Source organism: Lacerta agilis, chromosome 6 (assembly GCF_009819535.1).
Source record: "Lacerta agilis isolate rLacAgi1 chromosome 6, rLacAgi1.pri, whole genome shotgun sequence".
NCBI classification, from domain to species: domain Eukaryota; kingdom Metazoa; phylum Chordata; class Lepidosauria; order Squamata; family Lacertidae; genus Lacerta; species Lacerta agilis.
Genome location: NC_046317.1, coordinates 82,649,170 through 82,664,509, shown reverse-complemented (window position 1 = coordinate 82,664,509; position 15,340 = coordinate 82,649,170). Strand labels below are relative to the sequence as shown.

At 42.9% G+C, this 15,340-nt stretch overlaps 2 protein-coding genes across 3 annotated transcripts; one reads left to right on the top strand and one right to left on the bottom strand.

The window, feature by feature from the left end:
• Nucleotides 1-294: 294 nt before the first annotated feature.
• ATP5F1E (ATP synthase F1 subunit epsilon) lies at nt 295-3,397 on the top strand. Its single transcript, XM_033153644.1, has 3 exons — nt 295-431; nt 560-690; nt 3,270-3,397. Exons 1-2 carry the CDS (start codon nt 400-402, stop codon nt 681-683), a joined length of 156 nt encoding a protein of 51 aa, XP_033009535.1. The 5' UTR covers nt 295-399; the 3' UTR covers nt 684-690; nt 3,270-3,397.
• Nucleotides 3,398-7,316: 3,919 nt separating this feature from the next.
• TUBB1 (tubulin beta 1 class VI) lies at nt 7,317-14,738 on the bottom strand. Of its 2 annotated transcripts, none has more exons than XM_033153643.1 (4): nt 12,895-12,960; nt 11,321-11,429; nt 9,654-9,764; nt 7,317-8,605 (listed from the first exon to the last, which is right to left on the bottom strand). In XM_033153643.1, the coding sequence occupies exons 3-4, from the start codon at nt 9,712-9,714 to the stop codon at nt 7,515-7,517; spliced, it is 1,152 nt and encodes a 383-aa protein (XP_033009534.1). In that variant the 5' UTR covers nt 9,715-9,764; nt 11,321-11,429; nt 12,895-12,960; the 3' UTR covers nt 7,317-7,514. The 2 variants fall into 2 exon arrangements, with proteins under 2 accessions (XP_033009534.1, XP_033009533.1); XM_033153642.1 differs by lacking the exon at nt 12,895-12,960 and adding an exon at nt 14,483-14,738 and having other exon boundaries at nt 7,318-8,605.
• Between the last annotated feature and the right edge of the window lie 602 nt (nt 14,739-15,340).

The following is a 15,340-nucleotide window of genomic DNA, read 5'->3' as shown; positions in this document are numbered from 1 at the left end:
AGCAGCTGCAGCCGATCCACCTGCCCAGCTGCAAAAGCTGAGCATTTCTAATTGCGGAACCGTCTTAAGTCCGCAAAGCGGCGCCACGCAGCCAATGGGAGCGCCCGACATCCCTGCGCCCCGTGCTCTGATTGGGCACTTCCTCCTCACTGGAAATAGTCGGGGATCGAACGGGTGGAGGAGGAGGAGGGGACGGGGCGTGATGCGAGCACTTGCCTTCGGTTGGCGGACGGGCTCGGGGAGTGGCGTGCGATTGGTCGGAGTGGCTTTTCCGCTTCCGGGTCTCCCGCTTCTTCCGGGTCACACCAAGGCCGGCCTGGCTTCGGGATTGTGCGGTTGCCGACCTTGTGGCCTGAAGCGGAGCAAGTGAGCGAGTCACGGTCCATCCTCTTGGCAGACATGGTGTCCTACTGGAGGCAAGCCGGGCTCAGGTAGGGTTGGCTGAGGCAAGCCGGGCCTCCTCTTTCCTTTCGCCTCCGGTGGCTCAGGGCGGCTTTTCGGTGTTTTCGATTCCATGTTTGCGTTGACTTTTGCGCGTCTCTTTTCTCTCTCCTTCCAGCTACATCCGGTATTCCCAAATCTGCGCCCAGGCTGTGAGAGCAGCGCTGAAACCGCAGTTTAAAGCGGAAGCAGAGAAAACGGCGGGAGCAAACGTGAAAATAGTGAAAATCAAAAAGGAATGATGTGCAAGTAAGTAGAGATATTTGTGGGTTTTGGTTTTTTTTTAGCAACGAAGCTGCGGCATCAGGTGGAGGCCTTTCTCAGTCCCGCTACCCTACTAATTGGAAGTGTCTGGGGATGAGGCCTTTATGCATTCAAAGCATATTACTCTACCATTAAGCTCTGGCCCTCTCTTAAAGGGAGCATATCTTATTGTAAAAGCACCTAGCTTTTGCAGCCTATGTTCTGAAGGCAAGCTTCAAAATGCAAGCTTGGGAGTATTAGTCTCGCGGTGAAAAACAGGCATGTGATGATGTAAATCATTAATTACGTTGGTTTGTTTTGAGGCTTGTTCCATTTTTTTATAAGGTTTTTTAATGTTTTGCCTGCTTATAAATGAGTAATTGGCTTAGATTTTTTATTTTGTTCGCATTACTGATGGTTCTTTTCATACCCCTGAAGAAAGCTTTTACTGAAACACATTATGGAATTAAGCACTTTATTTTGAGGCTTGCCTCTTTTTCGTTTCTTCATATTTGATGCTGCATATTTTTCCTCTTCTTCCTTTAACAACTTCAACCATCCAGTCCTGTAAGCTCCTATGTGTTTTATTCTCTACTAAGTAACTATCACTGAAGGCATGGGACTGGAAGAGGCTAAACAGTAGCCAGGGTTCTACAAGTAAGATTCCTTGGTTCCCTGATTTGTGAGTGTGGGTTTTCTGGGAAGTGTTGAATTAGATAATTATCATTTGGCCTGGAGATTTTTCTTATGGCCCAGAGAGTGATCTAATTTAGCAGGCTGAGTTTACTTGCTTTAGTAAACAAAGCTATACAAAGTCCCCATGCTGATGTTTTCTTCCAATATACCACAAGTATTTGACCTGAAATATTTGAGAGGGGAAATTGAAGCATACTCAGTGTGGTTTAAGTGTTATAGAATTGTAGAGTTGGAAGAGGCCCCGGGATCATCTAGTCCAAACCCCTGCAATGCAGGAATATGCAGCTGTCACATATGGGGATCAAACCTGCAACCTTGGCATTATCAGCACAGTTGTTCTAACCAAATGAGCTATACATCTGTAGACATTTTTATTGGAATACTTGTAAATATGTGAAGACAATGCTAGAGATAATTACCCAGACTGACTTTATTTGAAGCTTTGAACGTGACATGCTTGATTAATACTGTACAGTGGTTCCTTGGGTTACATACGCTTCAGGTTACATACTCTGCTAACCCAGAAATAACAGTTACAGGTGGGTAGCCGTGTTGGTCTGCCATAGTCGAAACAAAATAGGAAACAAAATAGGAAATTCTTTCCAGTAGCACCTTAGAGACCAACTGAGTTTGTTCTTGGTATGAGCTTTTGTGTGCATGCACACTTCTTCAGCTTTCGTGTGCATGCACACGAAAGCTCATACCAAGAACAAACTCAGTTGGTCTCTAAGGTGCTACTGGAAAGAATTTCCTATTTTGTTTCCTATTTTGTTTCCAGAAATAACACTTCAGGTTAAGAACTTTGCTTCAGGATAAGAACAGAAATCATGCTCTGGCGGCGCAGCGGCAGCGGGAAGTCCCATTAGCTAAAGTGGTGCTTCAGGTTAAAAACAGTTTCAGGTTAATAATGGACCTCCGGAACGAATTAAGTACATAACCCGAGGTACCACTGTATTTGGCATGCATTCATTGTTACTAATGACTTTAAAAAAGGGAACTTTATCCCTGAAAAATAAGGTACTAGGGGGGAAAATCCACCTGATATCCTTACCCTTTATTCTGGCTTTTCTTTTGTTCAGTCACATTTATTTATTACAGAATGTACTATTAGTGAATTGCCTCGTTTGTGTGGCTGCAACTTCAAACTTATTTCTTGATAATTTCAGTACTCTTAATTTGTTCCCTTTACACTAACTTAACAACTTGTGACCACAGCTACAGAATTAGAACCTTCAGCTACCTTATAACATTTGAAACCACATTGCTGGCTATTTAACAGGAAGTCATTTTTTGTAGTGCCATGTACTACCAACGTGCTGATCAGAAGGTCGGCGGTTCAAATCCGCATGACGGGGTGACCTTCCATTGCATCTGCCCACCTAGCAGTTTGAAAGCACACCAGTGCAAGTAGATAAATAGGTACCACTGCAGCGGGAAGGTAAATGGCGTTTCCTTGCGCTCTGGCTTCCATCACGGTGTTCTGTTGTGCCAGAAGCTGTTTAGCCATGCTGGCCACATGACCCAGAAAGCTGTCTGTGGACAAACGCTGGCTGCCTCGACCTGAAAAGTGAGATGGAGCACCACACCCCATAGTCAAGTTTGACTGGACTTAATTGTCCAGGGGTCCTTTACTTTTTACACGTGGTTGAAACAATGCTAGATAAGTCCTTTGATAACTGTGAAACAGGAGTGAGAACTGCTTTGGCACTTTTAGGCTATTTAGTTTTACACAGCAGTTCACATCTCACTGTAAATACATACTAGAATAGGTGTTAGACCTCAGAAGTCTGAGGAATAATATTAGTTTTGGGGCTCTCAGTTTTAATTGAAATTATATATTGTGTATATTATATATTGTAATATGACTGCTTGTCTTAATTGTCTTACAGGACTTGATTTATAACAGGCAAAATGAAGACTCATGAGTGTGCTTGTACGCAACATAACTGCTTCCTGCTCTGTGAAGGCTCGCGGTATATGTGTCAAAACACTATGCCAATAAACAGAATGTGTTGAACATGTTCTTTAATTATTTTGTTGAGCAAGAACAACCAAACACTTTGCGGAATTGTACAGCATTTTCACCTCCAGTTGGCTTTTACTAGGTTGTAGCAAATATTCAATAAATTTGGTTTTTAACAACCTAAAATAACAAAATACAAATCAGTATTAAAAGCAAAATAAACTGATAATAAAGTGGTTTTATTCTGGAAAGAATGATTGCCTATACTTTGAAAATAAAGCTGTGAGACTCCAGGTATATATATGCATATATATGCAGTGCCTTGTGTCATTGCCCAGAATTTTATATTATTATTATTATTATTATTATTATTATTATTATTATTATTATTATTTTATTTGTACCCCGCCCATCTGGCTGGGTTTCCCCAGCCACTCTGGGCAGTTTCCAACAGATATTAGGATACATTAAAATGTCACAGATTAAAAACTTCCCTGAACAGGGCTGCCTTCAGGTGTCTTCTGAATGTAAGGTAGTTGTTTATCTCTTTGACATGAGATGGGAGGGCATTCCACAGGGCGGACGCCACTACCGAGAAGGCCCTCTGCCTGGTTCCCTGTAGCTTTGCTTCTCGCAGTGAGGGAACCGCCATAAGGCCCTCAGTGCTGGACCTCAGTGTCTGGGCTGAACGACGGGGGTGGAGACATTCCTTCAGGTATACAGGTATATTATGTCTTGTGCTGACATAATTAAGGTTGCAGTTCTAACACAGCTGGAAATAAATTCCATTGAACTCATTGGGACTTCTGAGTATGCATGTGTAGAATTTCACTGTAAATGCTCTTTTAAACTGGCAGATTGCCAAATGAACTGCTGATCAAATGTGAATAAAAAGGCATTTGGAATAAGGCAATGCACAAGCTACAGAAGTTATCTCTTTCTTGGAGCATCAAGTAGCTTTTCTTTGCTGAAAAACAAGCAGAAGCCTTGAACACCATCAGCTTCATCAAGATCCTTAACTGGTTTTTGTCGCCAAGGAACCCCAGATTCAAACCCTGCTCAACACTGAAGTTCATTGCATGGCCTGCTCATAATCTCTGACTAACCTACCTCATAGGCTAGTTGTGAGGACACAATAATGGAAAGGAAATAGCATGTGTGCCACCCTGAACTCCTTGGAGGTAAATTTGGATAAAATTTCTCTTCCAACTGACACAAACTTTCCTAGCTAGCCCAGTGAACAACTGTTTAAGGCCTGCTCGGTAAACTTGAACACAAGGAATTGATAATTACATTTTAAGGTTATGAACACAAAAAGTGAAAGGAGTTATTTCCCCGTGCATAGAATGTTGAAACTGGATAAAAATGCAAGTTTTAGCTTGCTTTTTATTTGGTATTGCATAGTACTTTCAATTAACAAATAGATACATAGTGAAAATTTTATGGTGAGTAAAATGGCAGCTGTGTTAAATACTTGTTCTCTTTCACACTGGAGAAAATGCTCGCAGCTCTGCATCCCCCCCCCCCCATTAGTAAAACCAGTTAAATATAGGAATTAAACATTTTGCATAAGCATTCAAAAGATGGTTGCACAAAAAGCTGAAAACAATCCTCTAAATACTCGACTTTACAGGCCCAAAGCAATGAGACTGTGAAATAAAGATCTTTCATAATGTGGAATGAAACTGAAAGTCTAGCTGGTACCCTCTGAATGTCTCCTGGGAAAGAATTGTATGGGTGGTAGCAAAGCTTCATTCAGTGTTGCTGTTTATGCCATAGGGACTTTCTAAATAAATGTAGGTTCGTTACTAGGAATAATTTCAGAAGAGTTAACTGTTTAATCTTTGCAAAAAGCAAAGCAAGTTTGGTGGCATCTTTAAGACGAACAGAAAAATTGCAGGATAATTTTTTACTACAGGGAAGTATTGCCCTACCATGTGTGTTAATACTGCAATTCATTCTAAGGTGCAATTGGCTTGTTCACATGCTACAGTGAACTCGGGTATAGGCTGACTCTACACATGTACACGTGTTTGTGAGAGTGCACTTTGATTTGTAACAGCTCAGCTATTGTGAACACAGACTACACTCATTGAGTGTGAACATTTGTATGAACATGCAGTGCCAACTATTTTTGTCTATGGATTGTTGACTTGTTGAATGTGATACATGAACACTCCTGTTGACTTCCATATACGCATGTGTGTTCTGGGTGGAAATGGCTTTTCTTCCATACACAAGTTTATATACACTTGCTGCCTGCAGCCATGTCACTGTTACTCAGAGGTAAGTCCCCTAGTGTGTTCAGTAGAGCTTACTCCTAATGTAAAAATGCATAGGACCGCAGCCTTCATCAGATCCATAAAATGGTATCTGGAGTGCGCTATAAACGTGTTTCAAATCTTACAGGTATAATAGGATTCTCAGCTAGCTTGATTAAAAGCAAGGCTACATTTAGAATAAGCAAAGATGTAGCTATTTAAAACCTATTACAATAATAGATGTTAATATTTAAGTATAATTAAAATACATGCAGGCTAACCACTTATGCACCTGGTCCAAATTGATATCTCTTTGCCATTTACAGGGTAAGCCAATCTTGATCCCATGGCAGTAATTCTTTTGATTTCAGTGGCGGAATGAAGCCATATTAATCCTACATTAATATTAGTGGTTGGAGTTAGGGTAGACAGACTTGTTTCTTTACACAGTGCAGAGCACGTTAAATTTACTGTTCACAACATGGCAATAGCCAATAGCTTGGGTAGCTTTTAAAAGAAGTGGACAAATTAATAGGAGCTGAGACTATTGATCAGGCATAGGCAAACTTGGCCCCCCAGATGTTTTGGGACTACAACTCCCATCATCCCTGACCACTGGTCCTGTTAGCTAGGGATGATGGGAGTTGTCCCAAAACATATAGAGGGCTGTGTTTGCCTATGCCTGCTATTGATTGTTGGAAACAGCCTTTGAGGCTCTCTTTTTTTTAGAGTCAAAAGGCAGTAAAGAAATGTTTTATACATAAATATAAATAAGTTTAGTTGGTTAACAAGCAAAGAATGCTGGACTACTTGATGGACCTTTCTGATTTCATCCCTTTACATATTATAGATTGGAGGCCTGACTCTCAGTGAAATTTAAAAACTGCTGTCCAATTAACATAGCTGTAATACCACCCAAAGTGCAGTCAGCTAAGGAGCTGCCATTTTTGTTCCTTGGAATCAAATACCATACTGCATTGTGCTGCTGTGGGGCTCAGTTAGGACACATCCCTTTGGCTGCCCATCACAAAACTCCAAATACAAGGTGTGTAAGAATGCTGTTGTACTGAAGTTCACTGGTGTAGAAATATACCCAATAAGAACATACACTGGTCAGAATAATGAAGTATGATAGAAACAGCCATGTAAATTTGAATACCTTCCCTGGTAATTAACAAACTCGTCTGACAAATGTGCATAAGAGGATGCTCACACAAGAAAGGCAAAAAATACAGTCACCCTGATCCTGCAAGATGTATGTGCTGAACACTTCATCTTCATCAGGGTACTCATCCAGGCTCCATTAAACTTGGTTGATGTGTCTATGATGCAGACAGGTGTGCAACTTCCTCCAGGACCATGGATGGTTGCATTTGACCAGAGGGGAATTGAAGCCTTTTGTCTGTCCTTAACTACTTTGTTGCTGTCGGTCACCGTGTCATCCTTTGTAATCTGTTCTATCAACTGAAGGCCTGGGATATGTCCTTTGAAGCAGCATGCTGGTATAATTTCCCCCATTGGTCTAAAATGTCTTATTTGCACTAGATGCACTAATTCAGAAGAAGTACTTAATTTAAACATAGATTTCAGCAGGGCTTTTTTCCAGCTGGAACTCAGTTCCGGTGCCTCTCAGGTGGGCGCCATTACCATTATAAGAGACCCAGGGAAGCGTTCATGGTGAGTTCCAGCATCATATTTTCTAGAAAAATAGCACTGGCTTTCAGTAGGGGGATTTTCTCAGATAGATAGATATTGCAGCCAACAATGTGGCTGTGCATGCTTTGGTTCAATGCACAAAAATGGCTGCTCCTGCTTTCAGTAGACTAAAAAGTTATTTTAGAAACATATTTAAGTCCAGCCACCTCACTGACAGTAATAATCAGCATTGCTTTCGATCATCACTCTTATTTTTAAGAAGCTTCCTTTTCTTCTTCTTCTTCTTCTTCCTGGCTTGCCTCTGCCTCTGCCTCCACATATTCTTCTACATCAGCTGTGGCATCTTGATACTGCTGATACTCAGACACCAAGTCATTAGTGTTGCTTTCAGCTTCAGAAAATTCCATCTCATCCATCCCTTCCCCGGTATACCAGTGCAGAAATGCTTTCCTCCTGAACATGGCTGAGAACTGCTCAGAGAGCCTCTTGAAGATCTCTTGTATTGCTGTGTTGTTCCCTATGAAGGTGGCCGCCATCTTGAGGCCACGGGGCGGAATGTCGCACACGGCCACCTTGACATTGTTGGGGATCCACTCCACAAACTGGCTGCTGTGCTTTGTCTGCACGGACAGCAGCTGCTCATCCACCTCCCTTGTAGACATCTGGCCTCGGAAGATGCATGCCACCGTCAAGTAACGGCCATGACGCGGGTCACAGGCTACCATCATGTTCCTTGCATCAAACATCTGTTGGGTGAGCTCTGGAACGGAGAGGGCTCTGTACTGCTGGCTGCCCCGAGCCGTAAGTGGCGCAAAGCCTGGCATGAAGAAATGCAGTCGAGGGAAAGGCACCATGTTGACCGCCAACTTCCTCAAGTCTGCATTGAGCTGGCCAGGGAAGCGGAGCGAGGTGGTGACGCCACTCATGGTGAGGGACACCAGGTGGTTGAGGTCCCCATAGGATGGTGAGGGAAGCTTCAGTGTCCTAAAGCATATGTCATAGAGGGCTTCGTTATCGATGCAGAAGGTTTCGTCCGTGTTCTCTATCAGCTGGTGGATGGATAATATGGCGTTGTATGGCTCAACGACGGTGTCCGAAACTTTCGGGGATGGCACTACGCTGAAGGTGTTCATGATCCTGTCGGGGTATTCTTCCTTGATCTTGTTGAGCAGAAGGGTTCCCATTCCAGACCCGGTCCCGCCACCTAGGGAATGGGTCAGCTGAAAGCCCTGCAGACAGTCGCAGCCCTCACACTCGTTCCTCACGGCATCAATCACACTTTCAATCAGTTCGGCACCTTCCGTGTAATGGCCTTTTGCCCAGTTGTTGCCGGCGCCAGAATTTCCTAGAAACAACGGAAAGGGCTAAATGTAACAGAAAATGCTGCTGAAACACCGAGCACGTGTTTAGTTTAAAAGTGGACATGACTAGATCTAAATATAAAGCGAAGGGATACTAGTCTTCAATGGAGCTAAGAGTGGAGGCTGTGGTATTATATAATTGTTCTGCATAACTTCACAGATACTCCACTACAAACTTAATCATGCTAGAATTTTGTTTTGTTTGGAAAAGGAGGATCCTCAAACATGTTTGGCTTGTTATACTCGTTTCAAACCTTCTGTGTTGCATTATTTTGTGGTCCTGTCTCTCTTTTTTGTGGCAACCATTTTATAATATGCCATTTTCCCAATGGCAGCCATTTTGTTGAGAATGGTGCCCGCCCTGTTATCTTAAAATTCTGAATGTGGCCAGCAGACCCCAACAGGTTGACGTCGCTTTGCCCTAAATGTGCTGAGAACAGCTTGTGTTTGCAGAAAGGCTGGCATATACTGTGCTGTGTAATCTCTCTTTTTTATATATATATAGAGAAAACATGCATAGGATTGGGCTGCTAGATTATATATTTTAGGGGGGAAATATTCTAGATTAGAAATCTTCAGGAAATTCAGATCTAGGCTTGCCTTCATGTTATCAAGGGTTTCGAAACTTATGCTAAACATTGACGAAATGTGCAACTGCAAACCCCAAATTGTCTTTTTAGAATGAGTGTGAAAGTGGCTATTGTTAACTATGTGGAGGCTTAAGCAATCATTGATTGTTTGAGTGAACAAGATGTGGTCCATGAAGACATCCCACTTCTCCAGAACTCTTCTGCAATTTAAACATTTTATTTTTTAAAAAAAACCATCCCAGATCTTTTAGGTTTTCCCCCTGTAATCATGAGACCTATAAATATTTATTTGTTTATAAATACGAGTGGCTTCTTAAGTGTTCTGAAGCTATGAACATAGAGGCTAGCACCTCAGAGGCCCCATTTGATACACAACAGCTTTATTTCTTATGATACCATCATCTATTAAATTATATCCATATTATTAATGCGGCACACATACCATGAATAAAGTTATCAGGTCGAAAGAGGGGGCCTATTTTGCTGGACCTCACGCTGTCCATCGTTCCAGGCTCCAAGTCCACCAAGATAGCACGAGGAACATACTTTTGGGCTACACCAAAAAATGGGGAAAGTTGAGGGTCATGATTGAGGCAAGTAGTATCTTCTGCATGTATTTCCTTCACAAATCATTTCTTTGGTGTACATATTTCATTTAGAACACTATAGCACAGAAGTGAAAAACCTGTGTCCTTGAATATATTGCCAGAGTACAACCCTCATCATCCCTACCAGTCAGGGCCGGCCCTGCTATGAGGCAGCTCAGGTGGCAGATGCTGAGCTGCAGGGAAGGAACAGAACTGTGAGTGCCTCATGGCGTGCCCTGTACCCCCTATGCTGGGCTGCTGCCCTCAAGTGCACTAGAAGACACTGTCCTTTCACCAGTATTGGACTTCAGAAGGAAATCTTGCTTTGTTCAATGGTGTTTACTCCTTAGTAAATGTGTCCAGGTTACAACCCCAGGTGAATAAAAATGTCATGTAGAGTGCAATCCTATAAGTATCTACTCAGGAAAATGATGATAGGATTGCAGCCCTAACCTCTTTTGCATCTTATAACCAGCCTCATAGAACCAACATGCTTAAGGCTATTTAATGCATGAAGGTGTTAATGCCATAGAGTAAACTGTCCTGCTAGGCTTAGCTAGGTCACTCCCCCACACCTTGGGAGAAAGTTAAATAAGGCTGTTGTTGTATCTCACTCTACCAGAAAAGGTAAATTGTGAGGAGGTCTGAGCTGGGTGCTGCAGCTCAGACCGCATGGCTCTTCCAAGCCACTCTTGAGTTCCTATACCAATAACTTAGGAACTTTCACCAGCGTACCCAAGTCAAGTTTCAACTCCTGAACAACTTTTTCTGAATGCTGTATGGAAAAGCACATTTGGAGAGTTGGTAAGTAAACTATTTTTAACTTCCCAAACATGTGGTCTTTTTCTATGCTGGGGGGAGAGGGAACTTTGGAAGGAACTTAGAAGGGCATATTTTAAAGGTATAACAGCCTATATTTCCACGTTTTACTTTGCTGCATCCTTTGTGGTTTTCAATCTTTGCTGGGGTTCTCTCACCAAAGTGTGCTTGCCCCAAGCTTGGATCTTGGCATCCGGGAATGCTCCTTTTATACCTATTTTATTTTTCCTTGAACAAACCATTTCTCATATGCTTGTTTCTTATACAGTGGTACCTCGACATACGAATTTTTCGACTTACGAATGAAAAAAGTGCCTGCACGCCTACGAATTTTTCAACATCCGACGGACATCCGTTGGCGGTTTTAGATGGGGTTTACTCGACTTACGAATTTTAGATGCGTTTTACTCGACTTACGAATTTTTTCGAATTTTTCGTTTCCAATGCATTCCTACGGGGAAATCGCTTTTTTCGACTTACGAATTTTTCGACCTATGAATGTGCATTTGGAATGGATTAAATTTGTAAGTTGAGGTACCACTGTATCTGATAGTTAATGCTGCAGCCTAGCCAACAGTCTTTATAAATGGTTAAGAGACATCGTGGCAGTGAAAGATGACAAGGCTTTTTCTATTTTCATCCGCTGCTATTGCTCTTGTAATCTAATTTCCCCACCCAGTTACCAACAATCCCATGTACTCACAATACGCTTCATTGAAATAGACATTTATTCTTTCCTGCTGCAGTGGTGAGTCTCCATGGTAGTTTCCCGTGGTATCGATTCCATGCTCATCACTTATGACTTCCCAGAACTGAAAGAGGAAGGTAAAAAACAGAGAATAGTAGTAACATGCCAATAACAATACTGATGAACAATACTCATATTTCCGCAATACTGGTGCCACCTTCGAAAAAGCCTGCCTCTGTGTTACCACAAGCGGATAATAAGCTTGGGAAGGTAAACAGCGTTTACATGCGCTCTGGTATCCCATTGTGCCGCATAATAATAATAATAATAATAATAATAATAATAATAATAATAATATATTTATACCCCACCCATCTGGCTGGGTTTCCCCAGCCACTCTGGGCGGCTTCCGACAGAACATTAAAATGCAATAATCTATTAAACATTAAAAGCCTCCCTAAACAGGGCTGCCTTCAGATGTCTTCTAAAGGTCTGGTAGTTGGTTTTTCTTTGACATCTGGTGGGAGGGTGTTCCACAGGGCGGGTGCCACTACCGAGAAGGCCCTCTGCCTGGTTCCCTGTAACTTGGCTTCTTGTAGTGAGGGAACTGCCAGAAGGCCTTCGGCACTGGACTTCAGTGTCCGGGCAGAATGATGGGGGTGGAGATGCTCCTTCAGGTATACATGTGGTTTAATCATGCTGGCCACATGACCCAGAACAGGGGTGCCAACTTTAATAAAATATTGTGGGGGTCCAGGTAAGCCCCATCCCACGTAATTGATCACATGATGCAATGCACACACACCAGTTGAATGGGAATGCCCATCAACTTTGTGGAGGCCCGGCCCACTCAAATATTTTATTGTGGGGGCTGAAGCCCCCATGGCCCCTAGGAGTTGGCTCCTATGACCCAGAAAGCTGTTTGCAAACAAACGCTGGCTTCCTCGGCCTGAAAGCGGAGATGAGTGCCACACCCATAGTAGAATTGGACTGGACTTAACCGTCCAGGGGTCCTTTACCTTACCTATTAAGTCCATAAAGTTCTGCACATGATATATAACTATCCACCATGCATTCTTTTGGACACCTATAGCATGTCTCCTTTTACTCGCTTTTTCTGAAGTCTAAAATCTCCCTGATGCTCTAGCCCCTTGATCGTCTTGGTAGCCCTTTTCTGAAACTTTTCCTGGCCCAGCACACACATGACATTCTTTCTAGACAGGTGTAAACTCTGGTGTAGCCTGCACGTGCCACAATTGGCAAAATAAATAAATAAATCCCACCGATCAGAAGGTTGGCGGTTCGAATCCCTGCGACGGGGTGAGCTCCCATTGCTCGGTCCCAGCTCCTGCCAACCTAGCAGCTCGAAAGCATGTCAAAGTGCAAGTAGATAAATAGGTACCGCTCCAGCGGGAAGGTAAACGGCGTTTCCATGCGCTGCTCTGGTTCACCAGAAGCGGCTTAGTCATGCTGGCCACATGACCTGGAAGCTGTACGTCGGCTCCCTCGGCCAGTAAAGTGAGATGAGTGCCACAACCCCAGAGTCGTCTGCGACTGGACCTAATGGTCAGGGGTCCCTTTACCTTTACCTAATCAAATAAGATATGGGAAAGGTCTCCCCAGGTGATGGTAGTGTCCCACATTTTCTTCCTACACCAGGAGATATCATTGTAGGCGGAGCATGACACGTCAGCCAGTCCTGCAACCCAGAATCGGTACATGGCAGCAACCAGGCAGACTTTTAACTGGAAGCAACACACAAAACCAGAATAGCAGGAGACATCTATCTAGCCTCCCCACTCCCCACATCCAGCCCGGCTGCCTCTTTATCTTGAACAGCAGGCGTCATGCATGCGGGCACACCCTCCTCCTGTTGCCACCGGCCTTTTAAATGCCTCTTTCGTTCACAATCCATTTGTGTTCAGAATGCTTCCATTTACATGCATGTAAATAGCCTCGCTGGGACAGAGCAAAACCTCCCAGCATGTCATGGAAGACTAGCCCCATTGTTTGTCCCTTGCACAAACATGGTATACACTCCCTCTGACTGTGTGGAGGTTGCATTTAGCTGTCATGGCTACTAACCACTGAATGAAAGACCCACTCATGTAAATCCTCTGTTTGCTACTCCATTGAGAATTACTAAGACTGCAGCCTCTGTGTGCAATCCTACGCTGCCATTTCCCACCACCTGTAGTTACAACAAGTTTCCTCAGGGTATATACAGGTGAAACTTGAAAAATTAGAATATCATGGAAAAGTCAATTTATGTAAGCAATTGTTTTCATTAGCTACTGGAGTTTAATATACGAGGTAGACTCATGACATGCAAAGCGAGATATGTCAATCCTTCGCTTGTTATAATTGTGATGTTTATGGCGCACAGCTGATGAAAACCCCAAAGTTGTAATTGTTAATTTGGGGTTCTCATCAGTTGTACGCCATAATCATCACAACTATAACAAATAAAGGCTTGACATATCTCGCTTTGCATGTCATGAGTCTATCTCATATATTAGTTTCACCTTTTAAGTTGAATTACTGAAAGAAATGAACCTTTCCACGATATTCTAATTTTTCGAGTTTCACCTGTAATATGTGAAACAAAAGTGCCGCCAGACCTTTGGCTGCTCATCTTACTGACATCTTACTTATTTATTAAGTACTGTACAGTTGTATGACACCCACATAACAAGGTTCTCTGGACCATTTCCTGGAAACATTAACAACACAAAGTATTTCTCCAACCCACCCTCCCCACGATGCCCTTCTGCCAAGCAAAATTGTTTGTGGACAAGAGAAATATAAACTTTCAAACATCAGGTTCTTTCACAAAGGCTGTTATCCTAAATATATGTTCAAGGAAAGGAATAAACACCACTGAATCTTTGTGAATCTTCAGCATATCAAATTGTGCTGTAAAACCTATGTTTCCTGTTTGAACTCATTGAGATGCATCTAGATGAAATGGCTGGCTAGCCGGTGGTTATTTGGAGTATGAGAGATGACAGATATATCTTACGTACTTCAGGCTTGATTTTATTTTAACTAAGTTTGCCCAATGAGGGCATTTCAGTAGCATCCTGATTCAACTTTGTCCAAATTCGCTTTAAATCCAGTTATTAAAGGCAACATTGCCTTGTCTCTTAGAAACATTATTAAAAACCATCTTCCTACCTTCGATCCAATTTGGTTTCCACACTGGCCAATCTGAACATGCACAATTTCACGCATTTTGAACAGGACTTGGTGGGGAGAGTGGATTCCAACTTTCCCAGATGTGCTCTGTGGAACAAGTGATCGCTCTCGTACTGTCAGCTGTAGCCACTCTTATCATTGGCAAAATGCGGCTCGTATAGCGAATGCTACACACAAAAAACAAACCACCCCACAGCTCCGCAAGGGAGTTCCTGGCACTCCCACCCTGCAGACTCACAAGAGTTCTGATAGGACATTGACAAGCAACTCCCTTAAAGCCTTCTCTTTTAAGCAATGGGTCTGGAACATTTTTCACACCAAGGGTCACATTTCATAGAATCACAGAATCGTAGGCTTGGAAGGGACCCCGAGAAACATCTAGTCCAGCCCCCTGCAATGCTGGAATATGCAGCTGTCCTAAACAGGGATCAAATTTGGCAATGGAATATAGCAGGCACGTCCAACAGGTAGATCGTGATCTACCAGTAGATCACTGGACGTCTGTGGTAGATCACTAGTAGATCACTGGCTCCCCCCAAAAAGCTCAACAACTCTGGCTCCCCTAAAAAAAGCTCATTTTTTTTGCTCTGCACCCCTGAATTTGTCCTGAATGCCTAAAAAACGGCGCTTTCCTCCTCCCCAAAGAAGCTCAACAACTTTGACCTGAACCCCCTCAAAGGGGGTAGATCACTGCCAGTTTTTAACTCTGTAAGTAGATCACAGTCTCTTGGGAGTTGGCCACCCCTGGAATATAGAGAACAAACCACAGATTATCAATACTTTTGAGCTTGTTTTGTTGGCTTTTGTTGCTATTGTTATGTTTTTAATGCTTGAGTT